Here is an 18362-nt window from a genome sequence, read left to right as displayed (position 1 = left end):
TCCCCCTGCTTCTGCCGCACCGCAGGTGAGTGCGGGTGGATCCGCCGCTCGGCTTTCAGGGCCGGCGAGGGTGGTGGTCTTTGGCGCGCGCGGGGGGGGGCGTCCTCAGGACAGAAACATAAGAAGAAAATATAAGAAGCTAACATCACGTACCATCACCTGGATCCACAATTTCCACTGTTGATCTTTCTGGAAACTCCAGGGAAGCCATCACAGGATCTGACAAAATAATCTGGAAATTTTCTGATTCTTCATATTCATTATCTACTATTATTCTTACTCTCCAGGTAGCTGTGGTCTGTCCTGGGTTGAACTGAACCTGTTTCTGAGCTTTCCCTTTAAAATCTTTATCCTTTTCTGCTGTTCCATCTTTAGTTCCAATGCCTGAATAAATATTTGGAGGTGAAAGGAACAATATTAACTTTTTAAAAAAGAAAAACGTTTTATATTTGAAAACTATTTTAGTTGCAAACACTAAAAATATCACATGGGCTGTTAGCTCAACTTTTCCCACCTGTAATATCTTTGACATGAAGGGCAGAGGGAACAAGATTTCCACTCCTTAGGTCCTCATGCCACAATGCCCTACACAACCCCTGCAATGGCTTTCGGGCCAGGGGAGGAAACAATTTCACCCACACCACTTCAGTAGATGGTGGTTTTTGAGGGCTCTACTGGGACCAGAAATGCGAGTGTTGATGGAAAGAGAGAATAAGAACAGAGGAAATGGACTACAGTAGTTTCATTTCTCTTACCCTACCAGCTAACATTTTCTTTTGAAGCTGTAAATGGATCTTCAGGTCATTTAAGCTAGCATTGTATAAGAGGAGCTATTCCAAAGAAGACTTATCTGGGCTTCAATCAGCTAGTGAGGGTTATGACAGATTTAACACATGCTCATTTCATAGAGAAGCTCAAAGTACAGCTGTTGTAAGGCTTTTTTTCTTTTCTTTTTTGAGAAAACATGAAAATAGTTCGGTTTGGTTGGGAATCAGAAAGTAATAATACATGACATCAGTTAGTTATATATCTTACCAGCTTTTCATGTTTTGTGCCCTCTATTTGTAACTATATCCAGCAATGCCATCCAGTACTTTTTTCCTGGTCAGCTGCCCCCCAAACATGAGCAGGAAAGAGTACTCCTGCCAATACTCTATGGCCACTCTCAGTTGAGCTACTGCACTCAGAAAATTAAATAGCATCAATTCCTCTAAAAATAAAAAAGTTAACGGGGAATAAACAATCTCCTTTCCCTTCCCCTCCCCCTCAAAAAAATTCCTTTCATGTAACATAGTTAGCCACTAGCTGCAAAGCCAGCCCTTCCTCTGAACAGACAAAACACTTGCCCTGGTTGCAAGCCAATTACCAGGGAGTGGGAGCAGAGGCACAGAGGGAAAGTGTGGAATATGGAGATGACACAAGCTCATAGACTGGGAGAGAAGAAAACAAGAACACAACCACTCAGAGTCCGCCCACAAATATGCAAAGTTTGGATCCTATGGATGAGTGCTTGGTGCACCAGACAGTCCCTGCCACAGAGTGTGCTACCTCTTCCTCTAAAACATCTGTTTGCACAAGGACCCTGTGGTGAAACCTTCCCCCTTTCAAAGTTCAGGAGGAGGATTTCCTCTCTTCCACACTGGCAGGCTCCTTCCCTATTTCAGAAGGTTTCCACACCAGCTGACCACCATCTGCCACTCTATAGTCTGACCCTAACAGGATACTGGACACTACTACCCCCTTAGTGAGTGCCTCAATCTCCCTTTCCTGGACATTGCTTCAGCCCCATAGCCAGAAAATTTGGGTTGGTGGGGCATGGGAAATTTTGTGGAGCAGCAGGGGAGGGGCAGTCGCACACCTTCCCTGAACTCCAAGTGGCAATTTCGCCAGTTGGAGTTCAAGCACAGGCAACCTCCACTTGAAAAATACGATTTAAAATGAACCCTTTAATTTTCCCCCCCCCCCAAGTGAGGACTGGCCACTCATGAACTCCAAGCAGCAAAATCACCACTTAGAATTCAGGGAAGGTGTGTGGCTGCCACTCTCCCTCCCTTCCTGCAAGATTTAAAGGACCCTCCAGCTAACTGGTAGGTCACATACCACAGGAAGGGAAGGAGGGGGAGAGGTGCAGCAGCTGTTGTAAGGCATGCCTCACATTTGAGCGGGTGGAGCCCCGAAATGCCCTACTGTAGCTACGGGCCTGCACTGCTTACAGGCACTTCCGGGTGCTTACCTATCCTGAGGGTTCCTTTATCCCAGGGTGACAGATACAATAACATTCAGACACCCACAGATTCTCACAAAGTTTCATCACACCTTGACACTGACTCTTCCTCTATTACCCTCACACGCATTCTTCACACTCACCCAAGCAGATCCCTCCAACACTCAATCATACTCCTTATACAAAACACAATTCCTTCCAGTCTCATTGGCTCATTCCCTCCATCACTCAACCAATTCCTCCGCCCATATTTACCAACACTTAAATCATTACATTTTCATATAATCCAGGGAATACCACAGACCAATGGAAAAGCACTGATCTTGCACAAATAGAAGTGTTAGAGGCAGGTCCATAGCCACCGCGGGGCCCATGGGGCCCAGCCTCCCATAGTTTTTACGGGCCCCTCCCCAATCCTCGGCTCTCCCCCCTTTCTGCCCTCAGCCCAGTAACCGGTGACTCTGTGCCGCCTGCTACTGCTCCTGAGTGCCTGCCTCCCTCATTCCTGGTGCTGGTGCCCACTTTCCCCGGCACGTCTTCGCTGCTCCACAGAGCGGGGCTTGTTCTGCAGCTCCTCGCTCGGCTCCTCAGTTTAAGGGCACTGCGCTGCTTTCCAGCCCGCCCATGCCCTGGAGAGCCCCGCAGCTGGTCCAAGGAGGCGATGACCCACCGAGCGAGGGAAGATGGGGAGCCACCCAGCCAGTCCGCGAGGCTGCCCGCCCCAGGGGAAGAGTGCCTAGAAGCAGGTGCGGCTGTCGGGAAGGCTCTGGGAGGAACTGCGGGAGGACAAGGCTAACAGCTCGTGCCAGGGAGCCGAGGGAATGGAATCCTTGCCCCCTGGATTTCTTTGAAGCACGCACCGCAGTCGCCCATTTCAGCGAAGGCTACATAACGGGTCGCCCATTTCAGCAACAGTTCTCTTGTTAATAGGGCTACTAGAGTTACAGGGGACTGATCTGCCCTTGCATGGGGGTGGGGAGGGAAACTGCAGCCATGTGCCTTAGGAGTTCCAACAATTAAATCAAAGTTAATTTAATTAATTAAATTAATTAACTTTTATTTAATTGGCTGGTGCCCCCCCCAGGCCCCCTCCCCCAAAACTTCTTAGCTACGGGGCTGGTTAGAGGAAGATGATGCATGGTTCGCAGCAGAGACTATCTAGTGTGTATGGAATTTATACATAGGATCCAAGCTCTAATATTAAGGAATGGTACAAACTATCTGCAGACACACAATTGCTCCATTTTCTATCAGAATATCAGAATCTGCACCCACTGACTTACATGGCAATCCTAAACAGACTTACAGCCTTCTAAGTCTATTGAAGACAATGAACTTAGTGTAACTGATTGGTAATTATGACTAATAGTTGAAGCTATCAGTCCTACCCCACAAAATCGTTCTTTTGTGAAATCCTTTTATACCCACCTATCTATTCACCAGGGATGTGAAATGGCATAACATATGCCACTCCCGTCAGATCTTGGAAGCTAAGCAGGGTTGTATGGGTGACCACCAAGGACGATCTTGGAAGCTAAGCAGGGTTGGATGGGTGACCACCAAGAAAGACCTTGCAGAGGAAGGCCATGGCAAACCACCTCTGCTTAATCACTTGCCTTGAAAACCCTATGGGGTTGCCATAAGTTAGCTGCAACTTGGCAGCACTTTACACACACATGCGACAATTCACCTCCAAGAAACATCTTGAATTTAAACTTTTGATCCAGCTTGAAAACTGAAGCATGACTTACAGCTGTACTTTAATGGTACTGGCTCTGATCACCATAAGAAAGGCTCTTGATTCTTTTGTAACATTCCTGATGGTTCCATTTAGCAATCTTTAAAATGAGTTAAGCACCTAGTTGTTTTATTATCAAGGCAGCTTTGACTTGTTCAGTGTCTTAAAATCCGTAAGAATCAAAAGGTTAAAATCAATTTCTTTAAAACAATGTGAGAGGCTGACATACTCAACTATACCAAAGCAATCTACTACACAAGGAAACTGTGCCAGCTGTAGCTTAAGGAGCTTTTTTCTTATTCTAACTTTAAAAATGTTATGAGATGGTTGTTTGTGGTTCTAAACAAAGAAGTGAGTACAATTCAAGTTCAATATAACATCTAGGAAGCTTTCATTAATGTCTAACTCAGCATCAGCTCAAATAACTGACCTATTTTGTTTAAATTATGGTTTGACATCATCAGTTAGGAAACTTTACCTCTCTGCAAGAATAATCAACCTTTGTCATGCTGAATCCCTCACGTGGGTCTGAGAAAATCTGATATCCCGCAAGAAGCTCCAGAAAGCTGTGAAGTGTGAAACCCTTTCCTGACATTAGTTCCCTCAGTTCTTACGCTTCAGGCCCATTTAGAAATGCTTAATGTAATACTCAGGAGAGTCTTGATTCAGTACAACTCTGCTCAAACAGGATTATTCTTAAACACTTGGCCAGTTAGCAGTTATGGGTTTAGGTTTTTTTCCCCCAAGGTGTCAAAATGACTTGGAGGTGAACTCTGGTGAGGGAAAAAGTTTCTGACTTTTTTTCAAAGCTGTTCTGCATTGCTAAAGAGGTTTCAGTTAGCTACACCGCACCTGCTAGGGATTTTTCTGGGCTGTGCAAAGATGCCTGTAGCAGATTGTTTTTGTTTTTTTTTGGTTGTGTGTTTTACTATGTGAAATATATTCTGACACCTTTTGGGTAGGAAAGCAGTTGGGTGAGGGCTTAAGTGGGCAAAAGGCTATCAGGGAAAGGATTTAGCAACTTTCCACCTCACTAGCCTTCCACTCAACTTCAAAATCACTTGTGGCTGATTTGCATTTTTTTTAAATTCACCTGAAAAAAGAAGAACTATGTAACATAAAGTTATCATTGACTCAAGAGTATGGAATTACAACTGAGATATAATGAGATTCCCTGCCCAAAAAACCATAAGTTTTTGATGAAGGGTAAAAATCCTGCATCACCTATCAATGACATAAGGAACTCAAGAGTTTATTTTCATAAATTAGAAGAGCAACCACCCGGCCTCCCCCCTTCCCGGCCTCTCCCCAACAGGGTTTAAAAAGACCCTTTAGAGGCTGCTGGGGACAACCTGGGGCTGTGCGCTTGCACTCTGAGCCCTGAATTCAGGGCTTGGGGCGCAGGCGTGCACAGCCCCCCCTCTCCCCAGCAGGGTTTAAATGGACCTAAATTTGGGGCTCAGCGTGCAGGCACACACACAGGGCCAGCCAGAGATGTCTCTGCGCCCTAGGCGAGAACAGCTCGTGGCACCCGCACCCCCCAAAGCGATCCCAACCTCCTGGTGGGGCCTGTAGAGACACCCAGCTTCCCCCCCATCTCTCCACAGCAGGGTTTAAAGGGCCCCTTAGACACTACTGGGGAGAGGCGGGGGGCTGTGTGCTTGCACTCTGAGCCCCGAATTTGGGGCTCGGTGTGCAGGAGCGTGTGGCTTCCCCCCTCCACCTCTCCCCAGCAGGGTCTAAAAAGAACCTTTAGACGGTACTGGGGAGAGGTGGGAGCCTCCGCTCCCCAACATGATGATGTCACTTCTGGCTTCAATCTAAATTCAGTACTTTAGCCATTATTTGCTACAGCTATCACTGTAGCTGACTTTTAGACCATTGAAGGCTAGAGACTTAGTCCCTTGGACTCTGACTGGTAGGTTAGTTAAGGGGACTGGTGATAGCATTACCCTGGGGTTATGAGGATTACCACATCAGCACTTTATGGTTTTGTCTTTGACCAACCTGTCACTCTTAAGGAACTATTAAATCATTGTTTTCACCATTGTATCTAATCTGGTCTCTAGAGAAATACTGTGGGCAGGGGTCTTTGGGGGCCGGAGCGCGCCGGAACACCACTTCGGGAGCCCAGGTGCCATAACAAATGGTGGTGCCAGCAAGCCCCGCCCCCAGCTCCCCACGCTGCGGCCCCCCGCTGCCTCCCCATGCCAGCGCCGGAGCAATGCGGCCCGTGGGAGGCCAGAAAAGGGGCCCCCTCCACCTCCTCGAGCCAGCACCGGAGCGCTGCGGCCTGTGGGAGGCCAGAAGAGGCCCCCCGCCGCCTCCCAGGGCCAATGCCGGAGCGCTACAGCCTGTGGGGGGGCAGAAGGGCCCCCCGCTGCCTCCTGGGGTAAGTGAGGGATCCATGGGGGGTGGCGGAGGCTTGAGTGGGGGAGTGGGAGAGCCTCTCCCCTCCCCCCATCTCTTTGCCCTCTTTCTTTCCCTCCTTTCATTCCCCTTTCCTTCCCCCCCTCCTTTTCTTTCTCTCTTTCTCTTCTCTCTTTCCCTTCTCTTCCTTCCTTCCTCTCTTTTCCTTTTTCTTTCCTTCTCTCTCTTTACTGCTTTCCCTCCTTCCCTTCTCGCTCTTCCTTTCCCTCCTTTCATTCTCTCCTTTTCTTCTTTCCCTCCTCCTTCCCTTCTCGCTCTTTCTTTTCCTCCTTTCCTTCTCGTTCTTTTCCTCTTTCCTTCTCTTTCTTTCACTCTTTCATTCCTTCGTTCCTTCTCTCTACTCTCTCTCTCTCTCTTTCTTTCCCTCTTTTCTCCTTCTGCAGCCCAACTCTAGTGAGAAGGGGTTTAAACTTTAAACCCCTTCTCTCTTTGCTCCTCCCCCCGCTGGCTGGGGAAGGAAAGGGGTTTTTTTGAAGATGCCTCCCCCCTTTTGCTTCCCCTGCTGACATCACTTCCGGTGATGTCAGGAAGCGTTGCATATGCTAATTAACTATTATGCTAATATCCTAGTAGCTCATTAGCATACTGTATGCTAATGAGCTCCTACAGCTGTTTTTCTAGGAAAAGACCCCTGACTGTGGGAACCACAACTACAGCGAAGTCATGAGCCAAGGAGATACTCTTTGATGAACTCTATCACATACCCCTTCATTGCAACTGAACTCAAGTTTTGCAAAGCAATTTTTAAAAGGTATGTCTACACATGTTCATATGCCAAAAACACTTGCACCTAAGCTCCACATTTCTGCACCATGAGCCTTAACAGCAAACGTGTTTTGAAATCACCCTTGTCCTCATGCAATATCCAATAGTAGACTGGAATGTTCCACTTTACATTTATCTAAATACTTTTCAAAAGCATCTGATAAAGACATTTAGTGTTTCTTATTTACTTTTCTCTGTTTGTAAGAGGAATTCAGTGAGCCACAGTTAAACAAGTCAAGACATCTTGCTGAAACTGGGAAAGCTCATTGATTTTTATAAATGTTAAACATTAACAATTAGCTCTCCGCCACAGTCTCTGTGTATTTTGGCTGTTCATTGCATCCATTTTTAAAGAGGTCACATAACTCTAGACAGGACTGAATGGCTGCTTGTTTCTAAGTGATATTTCTCTACCAGCACAACTAGTACAATAGTCAGTAAAATCCATGGATAAGAATAGGCATCCTTACTAAAAATCAAAGTGAACAATAAGTAATTCCCCAAATAATAACACTGGCGGAGTATCAAGAGTATGCAATCATGAGAATATTCATAAGCCCATCTATTCATGATTTCTGACTCATGTTAAAACCATAGTACATGAAATCAGTAAACCATACAATTCTATGGAAATAAAGAACATACAATAACCAACAGAGCAAAACTCAAAAATTGTTTTTATATTCCAGAAAGACATTTCTTAATTATTAATATCCACATTGTGTTACTTGGTGGATAATAAGGTCCCATAACAAAGTTACAGTTTCACTCTTGATAAAGAGACGGCTCAAAGCTATACTCACTAATGAATGATGTCTCTCCCAGATATCCTCTGCGTTTCAGAGTTACCTCTAGAACCTTGGAGTCTTCATCTACTATGTAGTATTCCTTTTCCAGAGAAATCCAAGCCCAGTTCAAACGGAATGGCTGGCTCTTCAACCTGTTCCCTCCTGAAATTCATTGAAATAAAATAAACATCATCATACCACATGTGTAACTTTGAAAAGGGGAAAGACTTATTTAACCATGCAATGTAAATACCCTAGGAAAATTAATGGGTTGGATACAATGAATCATGAGTGGGAAGGATCACTCTTCCCTTGCTGCCCACTGTGCCCCCAACAAAAGCCTTGGGCCTGGAACTACAGCTTAAGGGAAACTGGCAGAAATCACACCACAAGAGTGGAGCAAGCATCCATAAAAATGTAGGCAGGCTATTTCCCTTTCTATTTGTAGCCCTTTCACTCCTGAGGGTTCCTTGACCATTAGGAACAGCTTTTCAGTGGTCACAAGAGACCATAAGGAGAAGGAGAGTTCCATTCTGTGATCTCATTCCAGTCACAGTTAACAGGATACAACCATTTATACATAATCACTGCTTTATTTTAATGCCCCTTGGCCAAGCCTTCTTTTCCCCCTGAGCTGGGTTAATTTCAAGTTTAAAAGTCCAGAAAGGAGTGTGTATATAAAAATGACCCAGTGGTACTTACAAGGGACAAGCTGAAGGGGAATTTAAGCATTGATTTCTGCTTTTTTATTCTCCCCTGCAAATGCCCCCCTGCTCTGGCATTAGAGACAAATACAGGGTTGGATCCATAAGCATACACAGTCATCATGAATGAAAAAGCTGCAGTCGTCTGTTTCATTGTATGTACACTGTGCATACACACAGGAGCTACAGCCATTTATAGCTTGCTGCTGTGCTTAACCCATTTAAACACAGCAACATAGGGTTGGATCCAATGGAAAATTGACTATCTCCAACTTCTCTCTCCTGCTGCAGACTTCCAATGCACCCCTCATGCTGTTCCTGGGGATCCCCTGGCCCCCAGAGCAGCATTTCAGGGATCACATCAGGCGGCGGGGGGGAGGGGGTTATAGGACATCCATCAGCCTTCCATTAGCAGAAATTTACAGTGGGATCCAAGCCATACACAGAGTAAACATGTGCAGCATGCCAAATCGTCACTGCTTAGAAATGTGTAGAAATGACAGGTGATGTGGTATAGTGGTTAGAGTGTCAAACTAGCACCAGGGAGATCCAAGCTGGAATCTGCTCTCTACTATGATGTTCACTGAGCATTCATGGCCCAGTCAACTATCTCTCAGCCTAACTTATCTCACAAGGCTCTTGTAATAATAAAATGGACAAAGGAAGCAACACACATGGCATCCTGAGCTCCTCAGAGGAAAAGTGGGGGGAAATATATGGATAGTAAGAACTGTGGACAGAAGCACAACCTAAAAAAAAGCCTTAAAATCATAATCATATAGTGTTGCCAGGCCCCTAGTGGGAATAGGGGATCCCCCACCTCCATCTGGTGTACCTTGCTGCCACTCAGAGCAGCTGTGGGAGAAAAATAAAATAAATAAATGGCTGTCAGCATGACAGCACTTCTGGGAAAACCCAGAAGTAATGTTATACTTCTCGAGGAACTGAATGAAACTCTATGGTAAAACCACAGAGTTTCCAGTGATTCCTAGACAGGAATCCCCCCTGCCCACTCACACCCAACTGGCTGGACATGGCAACCCTATAATGAGGGGAAAGAATCTTAGGTAAAAAAATGAATGTATCATCTGTACACACAGTCCAACTACTTAAATTAGAAGTATCATACAATTATGAGCCCTATTTTATAGTTCTTTTAATCTGGAGAAAACGCCAAAGAACAATATGCAACATTTGCATTTTAACACAAGGACAGAAATACCCAGCTCTTAGCAAATCATATGCTGTTATCTTGGTAAAACTGCTGGTAGAAACACACTCAAATTAGTACAGATGACAGCTGTATAGATCTTATTGTATGAAGCTCTTTACTTGGCTATTATGGTTAATAAGACCTGTGACTCTCACACTGTGGAATAACAAGGACTCTGTCAGCACAATATGTGCTTCATAAGGATGACAGATGCTACAAGCTTCTCAAGACAAATCGTCTGCATTTTTTCCTCTTTCAGAATGAAAAAAAAAACCTGTGAGAAAGACATCTTGAGCTTTAGTGAAAGCAAACACAAGTGAACTCATTTTTCAGGGATGTCTTTTACACTGCCCTCCTAGTTTTGTTTTGTTTCTTTGCTGAAATTATTCACTCAAGTATTGGAACATCAAGCTAGGAAAGGGTTATAATGGAAAGAAATTAGTTAAAATTATTAGAATCAGATATTTATATTTAGGACAGAGTGAAAGACACTTTTATTTTAAGTTTCCCTCTCCATACTTGATCAGATCTATTCACAACACCAGTGAAAGGGTTTCAAATCTAACAGCACTCTTGTCAATTATATTTATCAATCTCCTGGTTCAGTTCATGGGTAAGATCCAGAATTCCAAATGCAGGAACCTCATTATTTATTTAGAAAATATATATATATTGACTTTTCAGAGACCTGCTCAAGGCAACTTACAAATAAAAGATGGTTCCATAAAATCACAAAAAAGAGATTATCAATACTAAAAACAAGACATTAAAACAAGCCAGAAGCATTAAAACACCATAAAACACCGAATAGTTTTTAAAATATCAATAAGCCGCTATAGGCTAGAAGCATACTATAAAACAGGTGAAAAATATACAACCCCTTAGTTAAAAGTCTGACACCTAAAAGACAATAAGGCAACAGGCAAGTATCAAAGCAAAGGGCAATCCAAAGGTGATCTGCCACCACTAAAAAAGCTCTGCCTCTAGTAACCATCTGCCTCACTTATGCACACAATGAACTGCACACAGTTTTTTGACGTGCTACCTGCAGATGGAATTTTGGATTTCAGGGGTTTTCTCTATGCTTCCAAAGGTGTGCCCATAAGTAAATATGGGGGGGCAGAAGTGATGTAGTGACAAGCCAAGGTTAAAACCATAGAAAAAAACCCTTGGGGGAATAAACAGGAAAGAATAAGAGGAGGAGACAGGAAATATATAATGAATTAATATATATTATTGTATTGTGTGTTTGCAGTGATACACAAGACATATAGTAGTCATGCAGCTGTTTTGGTTGATGGTGATTGTGAATGTTTATTTGTTTATAAGTTTGTTTATTTACTTCATTTATACCAGGCCTTTCCTCCTAATGAGACCCCTAAGTGGCTTATACCATTCTCCTATGCTCTGTTTTATCCTCATAACAGAGGCTGTGGTCACACAGCAAGCTTATCCTGTTTGGTGTAGTGGTGGTTAAGTATGCGGACTCTAATTTGGGAGAACCGGGTTTGGTTCCCCACTCCTCCATTTGCACCTGGCTGGATGACCTTGGGCAAGCCATGGTTCTGATAAGAGCTGTTCTTGAAAAAGAGCAGTTTCTGTCAAGAGCACTCTCAGCCCCACCTACCTCACAGGGCGTCTGTTGTGGGGAGGGGAAGGGAAAGGAGTTTGTAAGCCGCTCTGAGACTCCTTTGGGTAGTGAAGGGTGGGGTATAAATCCAATCTCTTCTCTCTTCTTCCTGCAATAGATTTGATCAGGAATATTTTTTTTCACATTGGGATGTTCACACATCCCTTCCCCAACCACTTGCATGCGCAATGATGTTCCGGGCATCGTCCAGATAGCTGCGCTGCCCAAGCGGCGGTGGTGGAGAACAGGGCGCTCTGTGCAGGCAAACTCTCATCCAAGGCTCGCAGCTGAAAGCAAGCCTCAAGGGAGCAGTGGCCACCCAGGACCTTCCCCACCCTGCCTCTGCTCCCCCTCGGCTGCTTCTGGTGCTGTGATTCTGGCTGGGTCTGGGGAAGCGCATGGAGTCTCGGGGCAACCAGCGGCCACCTAGATGTGGGTGCCTTTGGGGGGGGAGTCAGATTGGGACCTCCAGGCGAGGCTCCTCTCCCTGCTGCCAAGTCCTCCGATGTGGCTTCTCATCTCCCTGGATGCTGGGATGACATATTGCTTCCCAGGCTGCCCTCCCTCCCTCGCCCGGGTCCAGCGGAGGAATTTGGGCTGCCAGCATTATTTACACATGGTCCTGCGCTGCAGCCCAACCAACGGCAGGTTAATCACCAGCCCCAGAGAGAGCGGGAGAGGGACTCTCCTCCCCATCCCCTTTAAAGGGGCAGCAGCAGGGTTTTTCCCCTGAACAGCAAACAAAACTACCTGGCCACATACAACCAAGCGCTTGAAGGTTTATACACATTACTCTTGTGCATGACGGCGGCAGCTTGACAAAAAAGGAAGAAGTTGTGCGCTTGAATGTTCATGCAATGAACGTATTCAGTGCAGGATTGCTCATGCGCTCAAAGGAGGAAGCTGGGGGGGGGGACCTCATTGCAGCAAAGGACAGTCAGATGACCTAATCGCAATCACTGCGCAAGAGATGGCTGTCCAGATAGGCAAAATCGCAGATTCAAAGGCAAAATCGCAGATTCAAAGCGCAAGTACCCGGAAAGTACTTTATTTTCCCAGTGCAGGAAAATGCGGTAGAGAACTAGAAGGATTGCATGAGTGAGCCCACTTCAGCGCGGGAGGCTGATTGGCCTGTCTGATCAGCAAATTTAAATGCGAGCGGGAACAGCAGTGAAACCCGATCAAAACAACCGTGTGACCACACCCAGAAAGTGTGTGAGTGGCCCAAGGTCACTCAGCAAGCTCCATGGCAGAGTTGGGATTCAACCCTGAGTCTTCCAGATCCTATTCCAACACTCTAATTTATTTATTTATTTATTTATTTACATGTGATTTGTATACCGCCCATGACCCCTACACTAACCACTACACCACACCAGCTTTCAATGTGGTTCTCTGCAGGGTATGGAGTAAGTACCACTGATTTAGTGTGACTTACTTCCACTTACAGGACTGGGATGAAAACCATCTGTAACTTTAGATTTGGTGTCAGAAAGAGAAGACTCCTGTGCAAAACAAACAGCCAGCTCATGTCAGCAAGAACTGCCTTAACTACAACCCAGTTTCAAAAAGTATACATGTGCAAACTTCATTTGTTTTTGTAATCTGAAAAACCACCAATATTATAAAGTACTCTGGCACAAATTAATTTTTATGAGTTTTTAAAAGGCAGCACTTAACACAATATTAACAATCACACCAATGTGACTGGTCTAACCCTGAATGCTAAACAGGAACAGAAGACCAAATTCTCAAGGAGCCTTCAAGTTAAATTGCAGCAACTTTCTTCCAATGCACTAATTTTAAAGGTCTACATTTGCATTCACATACACTACACTGCTCTGGAACAAACTGCAAAACTGACCCTTACTAAAGGAAGGAAAGAAGTACAATGCACTGAAATTATTATGGACATTAGCATTGTCATTCAAGTGCCTACGGACACCCTCCCACTTGTCACAGCCCAGGAAATAACCACTTCGTAAATCAGACAGTTCAGGTCTTACAACAACCAAATTATCCTAAAGTTAGCTCTCTCATCATGAGCAGACTGATTGCTTGCAACATCCCATTAAGCAATAAGGAATATTTTACCATACTTTAAATTCAGAAGTGTGATAAAATGGCTGTCTGTATTCATCTTCCATGACAAGCAGTGAGAAGGATATTACTACAGTCTATTTCTCCGGATTGCTAGATGACTGCAAACGTTGGAAGTATGTTACAAATGACTGACTTACCAATTGGTTACATGGAATCCCAAAGTTAGAAGGAACTTTATACTGTAATCTAGTGTGAGTGAGTCTACCTTTGGAAACAATAGAGGATGGGGGCACCTCCTTCTGCTCCATTGGAAACAATAGAGGATGGGGGCACCTCCTTCTGGGGCCCATAGAATTGGACCCCCTGGTCCAATCTTTTTGAAACTTGAGGAGATTTTCCGGCTTCGGTCTTTTTTAAGCTGGGGGGGGGGTGAGGAGAGATACCAGCAGCTATGCTGCAAATTTGGTGCCTCTACCTCAAAAACAGAGCCCCACATACCCCCAGATTGATTCTCCATTATAGTGTATGGGGTCTATTGACTATAATGGTCTCCATAGACTACAATGGAGCCAGAAAAAATGATGATGATTTTTTTTGGCACAACCCTATTGTGCTTTTCAGTGTGATTTGTAAGTTGCTTTGAGGCACAGGGAAAAGTGGGAAATAAATATCTGAATAAATAAATAGTTTGGGCAGTTTGCTAACATTTAAGCAACTTTCTGTTTGTTAGGTTAGGCAGGGTTTGTTAGGTTAGACAGCGATTGTTCCTCCCCTGTTATACTTGACCTGTAATACTAGTTGTCATATTTCACTAAAAGAAAAAAAAAAGTAGACTGCAAGAGTCCCCACACACACATGTGCTGGTATGTTTTCTAAGGCTCAGTACAAGTCCATGGTCCAAGGCCAGGTATACCAATATAGTGGAAAGGGGTGGGTGAAATTTGTCTTGATTCTGTTCTCTTATAATGTTTAAATTATTCTTAAAATATAGTTTAAATATAATTAAAAATAATTTATTCTGACTTTTTCAAGGCTATGGAAGTAATCTTCTACAAAAATTAATTTATGCGATAGTCAAAGGTAGACTCACTCACAACTTTAATGTTACTAGCTTTTTTCGCTCATGAGGTAGAATTTCTGCTCACAACACTGGAGCTTAGAGCGAACACTGGGCAGAATTCTGACTGTCCTCTTGTATCTCTAATATTAAAGTTCTGCAGCACTGTAAAGGAGCCATGTTTAAACTTTAAAGAGAGTACTGGATTTTAAATGGTGAAAAATTTGCTGGTGAGAAGCCCTGTTATATCCATTTCAGAGACATGAGACTATTCTTTCAGTAAGATTTCAACAGATGTACTATTATACATAGCTATTTATACAACAAAAGATTTACACAGACATTAGTGCTCTCTCGAGCTCATAACCTTCATATGATTTTAAAAGACTTACATTGACAGTCACTGGGAAATGTTAATATTTTAAAATATTCATTTATAATTGTTGCTAGAATACATTCCTCTTGCATTGGAGCTATGTTGTGAAACAGTGAAGAAGAGTGAATGCTTATTTTGATAGCAGCTTATTTTGCTATGCTTATTTTGCTTATTTTGATATGGTATAATGTTAAAGAACAGAGTCCAAGTTATCATTCTTCCAGAAGATTTTAATCTTGCACAGTGAACTAAAGTTTATTCAACAGACCGAGAAGTTCACTGAAAAAATATGGCATCTGAAATGCACGGTATGAGGCAACAAAGAATATTGTTTTCCTTTTTTAAGTCTTAGGGTAATATTTGATGCATTTTTAACACTTAAAAAGGTTTGTTTTTAAAGTATTTTATTTTTACCAGAGTGTATTAAAATACAATATCCTTTCTGATCAACAAACTGTTTTATTCATATCTCCTGTCCCACTGCTCATATCTTCCATTTCAATTTGCCACGTTTCCTTCCTCACCCTCACGTCTCTTTTTCACCCCTTAGCCACTTTCCAGTGATCTTTATTAATATACAATATACAACATTTAGATTAGACTACTGCAATGAGATCTATGTGGGGCTGTCCATGAAGAGTGTGTGGAAGCTACAATTTGTGTAGAATGCTGCGACCAGAATTCTATCTGGAGTGGGTCATAGGGACTATACCTAACTGGCTCCCAATTTGCTTCTGGCCCCAATTCAAGGTGTTACTTTTGATCTTTAAAAGACCTATAAGGCTTGTAGCCAGCATACCTTAAGGACTGCCTACTCCTATATAAATGTATCCAACCACTGCGGCCATCTTCAGAGGCCCTGCTTTGGATGGACCCCTGCCATCTGTGGTTAGACAGGTGGCATCCCAAGAAAGAGTCTTCTCGGTCATGGCACCATGATTATTTAGTTCCCTCACCAGCGGGATTCATCCGTGCCTATCATCTCCCAGCAGGGTGTAAAGATTTTGGGGACCCTACATTTGGGTAGAAAGGCATCTTAGAAATGTTTTAATTAAATAATTGTTTTCATCTCCCAGGACATAAGGGTATAAAAAAGCAGAAATGAAAAGGATTCTGTGTAGGGCTGCCAAGCCCCTGTGGGGGCTGGGGACCATCTACCTTCCTGTTGCCTTCCACTGCTTGGAGTGGCAGCAGGATACTTTTTTTAAAAACTAAAATGCAGCCTCCTGTACTTACCAGACATTCTGATAGGAAGTGACAAACTCTATAGTTTCCAATGATTCCTAGAGCTACCCCAACCCTACTGCAGGTTTATTTATTTTATTTATTTATTAGTTAAATTTATATCCCGCCCTTCCCTAAATGGGCTCAGGGCAGGTAACAACAAAGTGCAAAAACAATTAAATCCAGGTGATATAATTAATTCTTAAAACAGCTAAAACATCAAACAATTAAAAGGTGGTGAATTAAATATAGCAGTTCAGACCCCCTATGGTAACTGGAGTTTTCAAGGCTCTGCCTGGCAACTGGTTTCAAGGCAACTGGCTTCAAGGCTCTGCCTGGCAACTGTAATTCTCTGAGAAAAGCTAAGAAGCTGAAGTATTTATTTATTTATAATATTTATACCCACCTTTCTGCTGAGGCCAGGGCCACCAAGGCAGCAGTTTTCAAGGCTCTGCCTGGCAACTGGTTTCAAGGCAACTGGCTTCAAGGCTCTGCCTGGCAACTGTAATTCTCTGAGAAAAGCTAAAAAGCTGAAGTATTTATTTATTTATAATATTTATACACACCTTTCTGCTGAGGCCAGGGCCACCAAGGCAGCAAACAGATTAAAAACATACATATTAAAATCACATCTTATAAGCCAAAAATATACAAAAAAAAAATTAAAACACAGGGAACAAATAGATCACCGAGGGAACACCAGACAAAACAATAAAGTCTTCACCCACTGGCAGAAGACTGCAACAGAAGAGGACAGACAACTCTCTGAGGAGTTTCAAACTTTTGTTGCCACAACTGAGAAGAACTCCTTTGTTGCCACCTGCCCAATCTCAGAAGATGGCCATCTGAAGCAGGGCCTCGGAAGATTGTAGCAGTCAGATAGATTCACAAGAGAGTAGGTGGCATTTCAAGTGTGCTGGTCTCAAGCCTTATAGGGCTTTAAAGGTCAACACCAGCACCTTGATTTCTGCTAGGGTTGCCATATGCCCGGTGGGGGTGGGGATCCCCTGATTTTGTGGGCTCCTGCCTGGTGCCAGCCAGCATGTGATGTGCCTGCGTCACCCAGAAGTGAAGTCGGCATGTCAGTGATTTCAGAGGTGACGCTCTGGTTTTTGAGCAAAACTCTATAGTTTGAGGCTGATTTTACCATAGAGTTTTGCCCCAAAACCAGAACATCATCCTGACCTGTCTACATCACCTGGAAGTGACACAGATGTCACTTCCAGTGACATCGACATGTCGGGGCAATGCTTCCAGCTTCTGAAGCGTCTCCCCCATCCCCTCACCAGCATCTCAAAGGAACAGTTGCAGAGCTTTCTAGATGACACTCCCACGCCAGATCCCTTCCAGTCCAGCTTCCGCCCGGGTCACGGGACAGAGACAGCACTGGTCGCCCTCACAGACGACCTCCAGAGGCATCTGGATCAGGGCGGGACGGTGGTGCTGCTGTTGTTAGACCTGTCAGCGGCGTTTGACACGGTCGATCATCAGTTGCTCGCCCACTGCCTCGCCGACATGGGGATTTGGGGGCTTGCCTTGCAAAGGCTTGTCTCCTTTCTCCAGGGTCGGGGACAAAGGGTGGCACTTGGGGAGAAGCTGTCCCAAAGGCACCCACTAATTTGTGGAGTGCCACAAGGGGCAGTGCTCTCCCTGATGCTATTTAACATCTATATGCGCCCCCTTGCCCAGATTGCCCGGAGGTATGGGCTAGGGTGTCACCAATATGCAGATGACACCCAGCTCTATCTGTTGTTGGGTGGTCAGTCTGTCTCTAGCCCAGAAGATCTGGACTGGGCATTGCAGGACGTGGTGGGATGGCTTAGACTGAGCCGATTGAAATTGAATCCGACGAAGACGGACGTCCTATGCCTGAATCGGAGTGGTTCGGGGTTAGGGGTCCCTCTACCAGCCTTCGGTGGGGTGCCTCTGGTGCCCGCGCCGAGGGTCAGGCGTTTGGGAGTGTTCCTGGACACTTCCTTGACAATGGAGGCCCAGGTAGCAGCCACTGCCAAGACAGCCTTTTACCATCTTCAGCTGATTAGGCAGTTGGTCCCCTTCCTCGAGCGCAATGATCTGGCTTCAGTGATCCACGCTATGGTCACCTCGTGGTTGGACTACTGCAATGCTCTCTACATGGAGCTACCCTTGGGGCAACTCCGGAAGCTGCAGC

The 18362-nt window shown here is 44.5% G+C and overlaps 1 protein-coding gene across 1 annotated transcript in view; it reads right to left on the bottom strand.

Annotated features, from left to right (window-relative positions):
- FREM3 (FRAS1 related extracellular matrix 3) overlaps positions 1–18362 on the bottom strand; it is a 109532-nt gene that overhangs the window by 62605 nt on the left and 28565 nt on the right. Inside the window, exons 3-4 of the mRNA XM_015422915.1 lie at positions 7961–8107; positions 154–384 (exon numbers count right to left, since the gene is read on the bottom strand). Of these exons, the coding sequence (XP_015278401.1) occupies positions 154–384; positions 7961–8107 (378 nt within the window). The remainder of the gene's footprint in view (positions 1–153; positions 385–7960; positions 8108–18362) is intronic.

This window comes from Gekko japonicus, unplaced genomic scaffold (assembly GCF_001447785.1).
Source record: "Gekko japonicus isolate JY-2015 unplaced genomic scaffold, Gekko_japonicus_V1.1 scaffold110, whole genome shotgun sequence".
In the NCBI taxonomy this organism is placed as follows: domain Eukaryota; kingdom Metazoa; phylum Chordata; class Lepidosauria; order Squamata; family Gekkonidae; genus Gekko; species Gekko japonicus.
The sequence above is the reverse complement of the archived record's forward strand: the minus strand, read 5'-3'. Positions and strand labels throughout refer to the sequence as shown.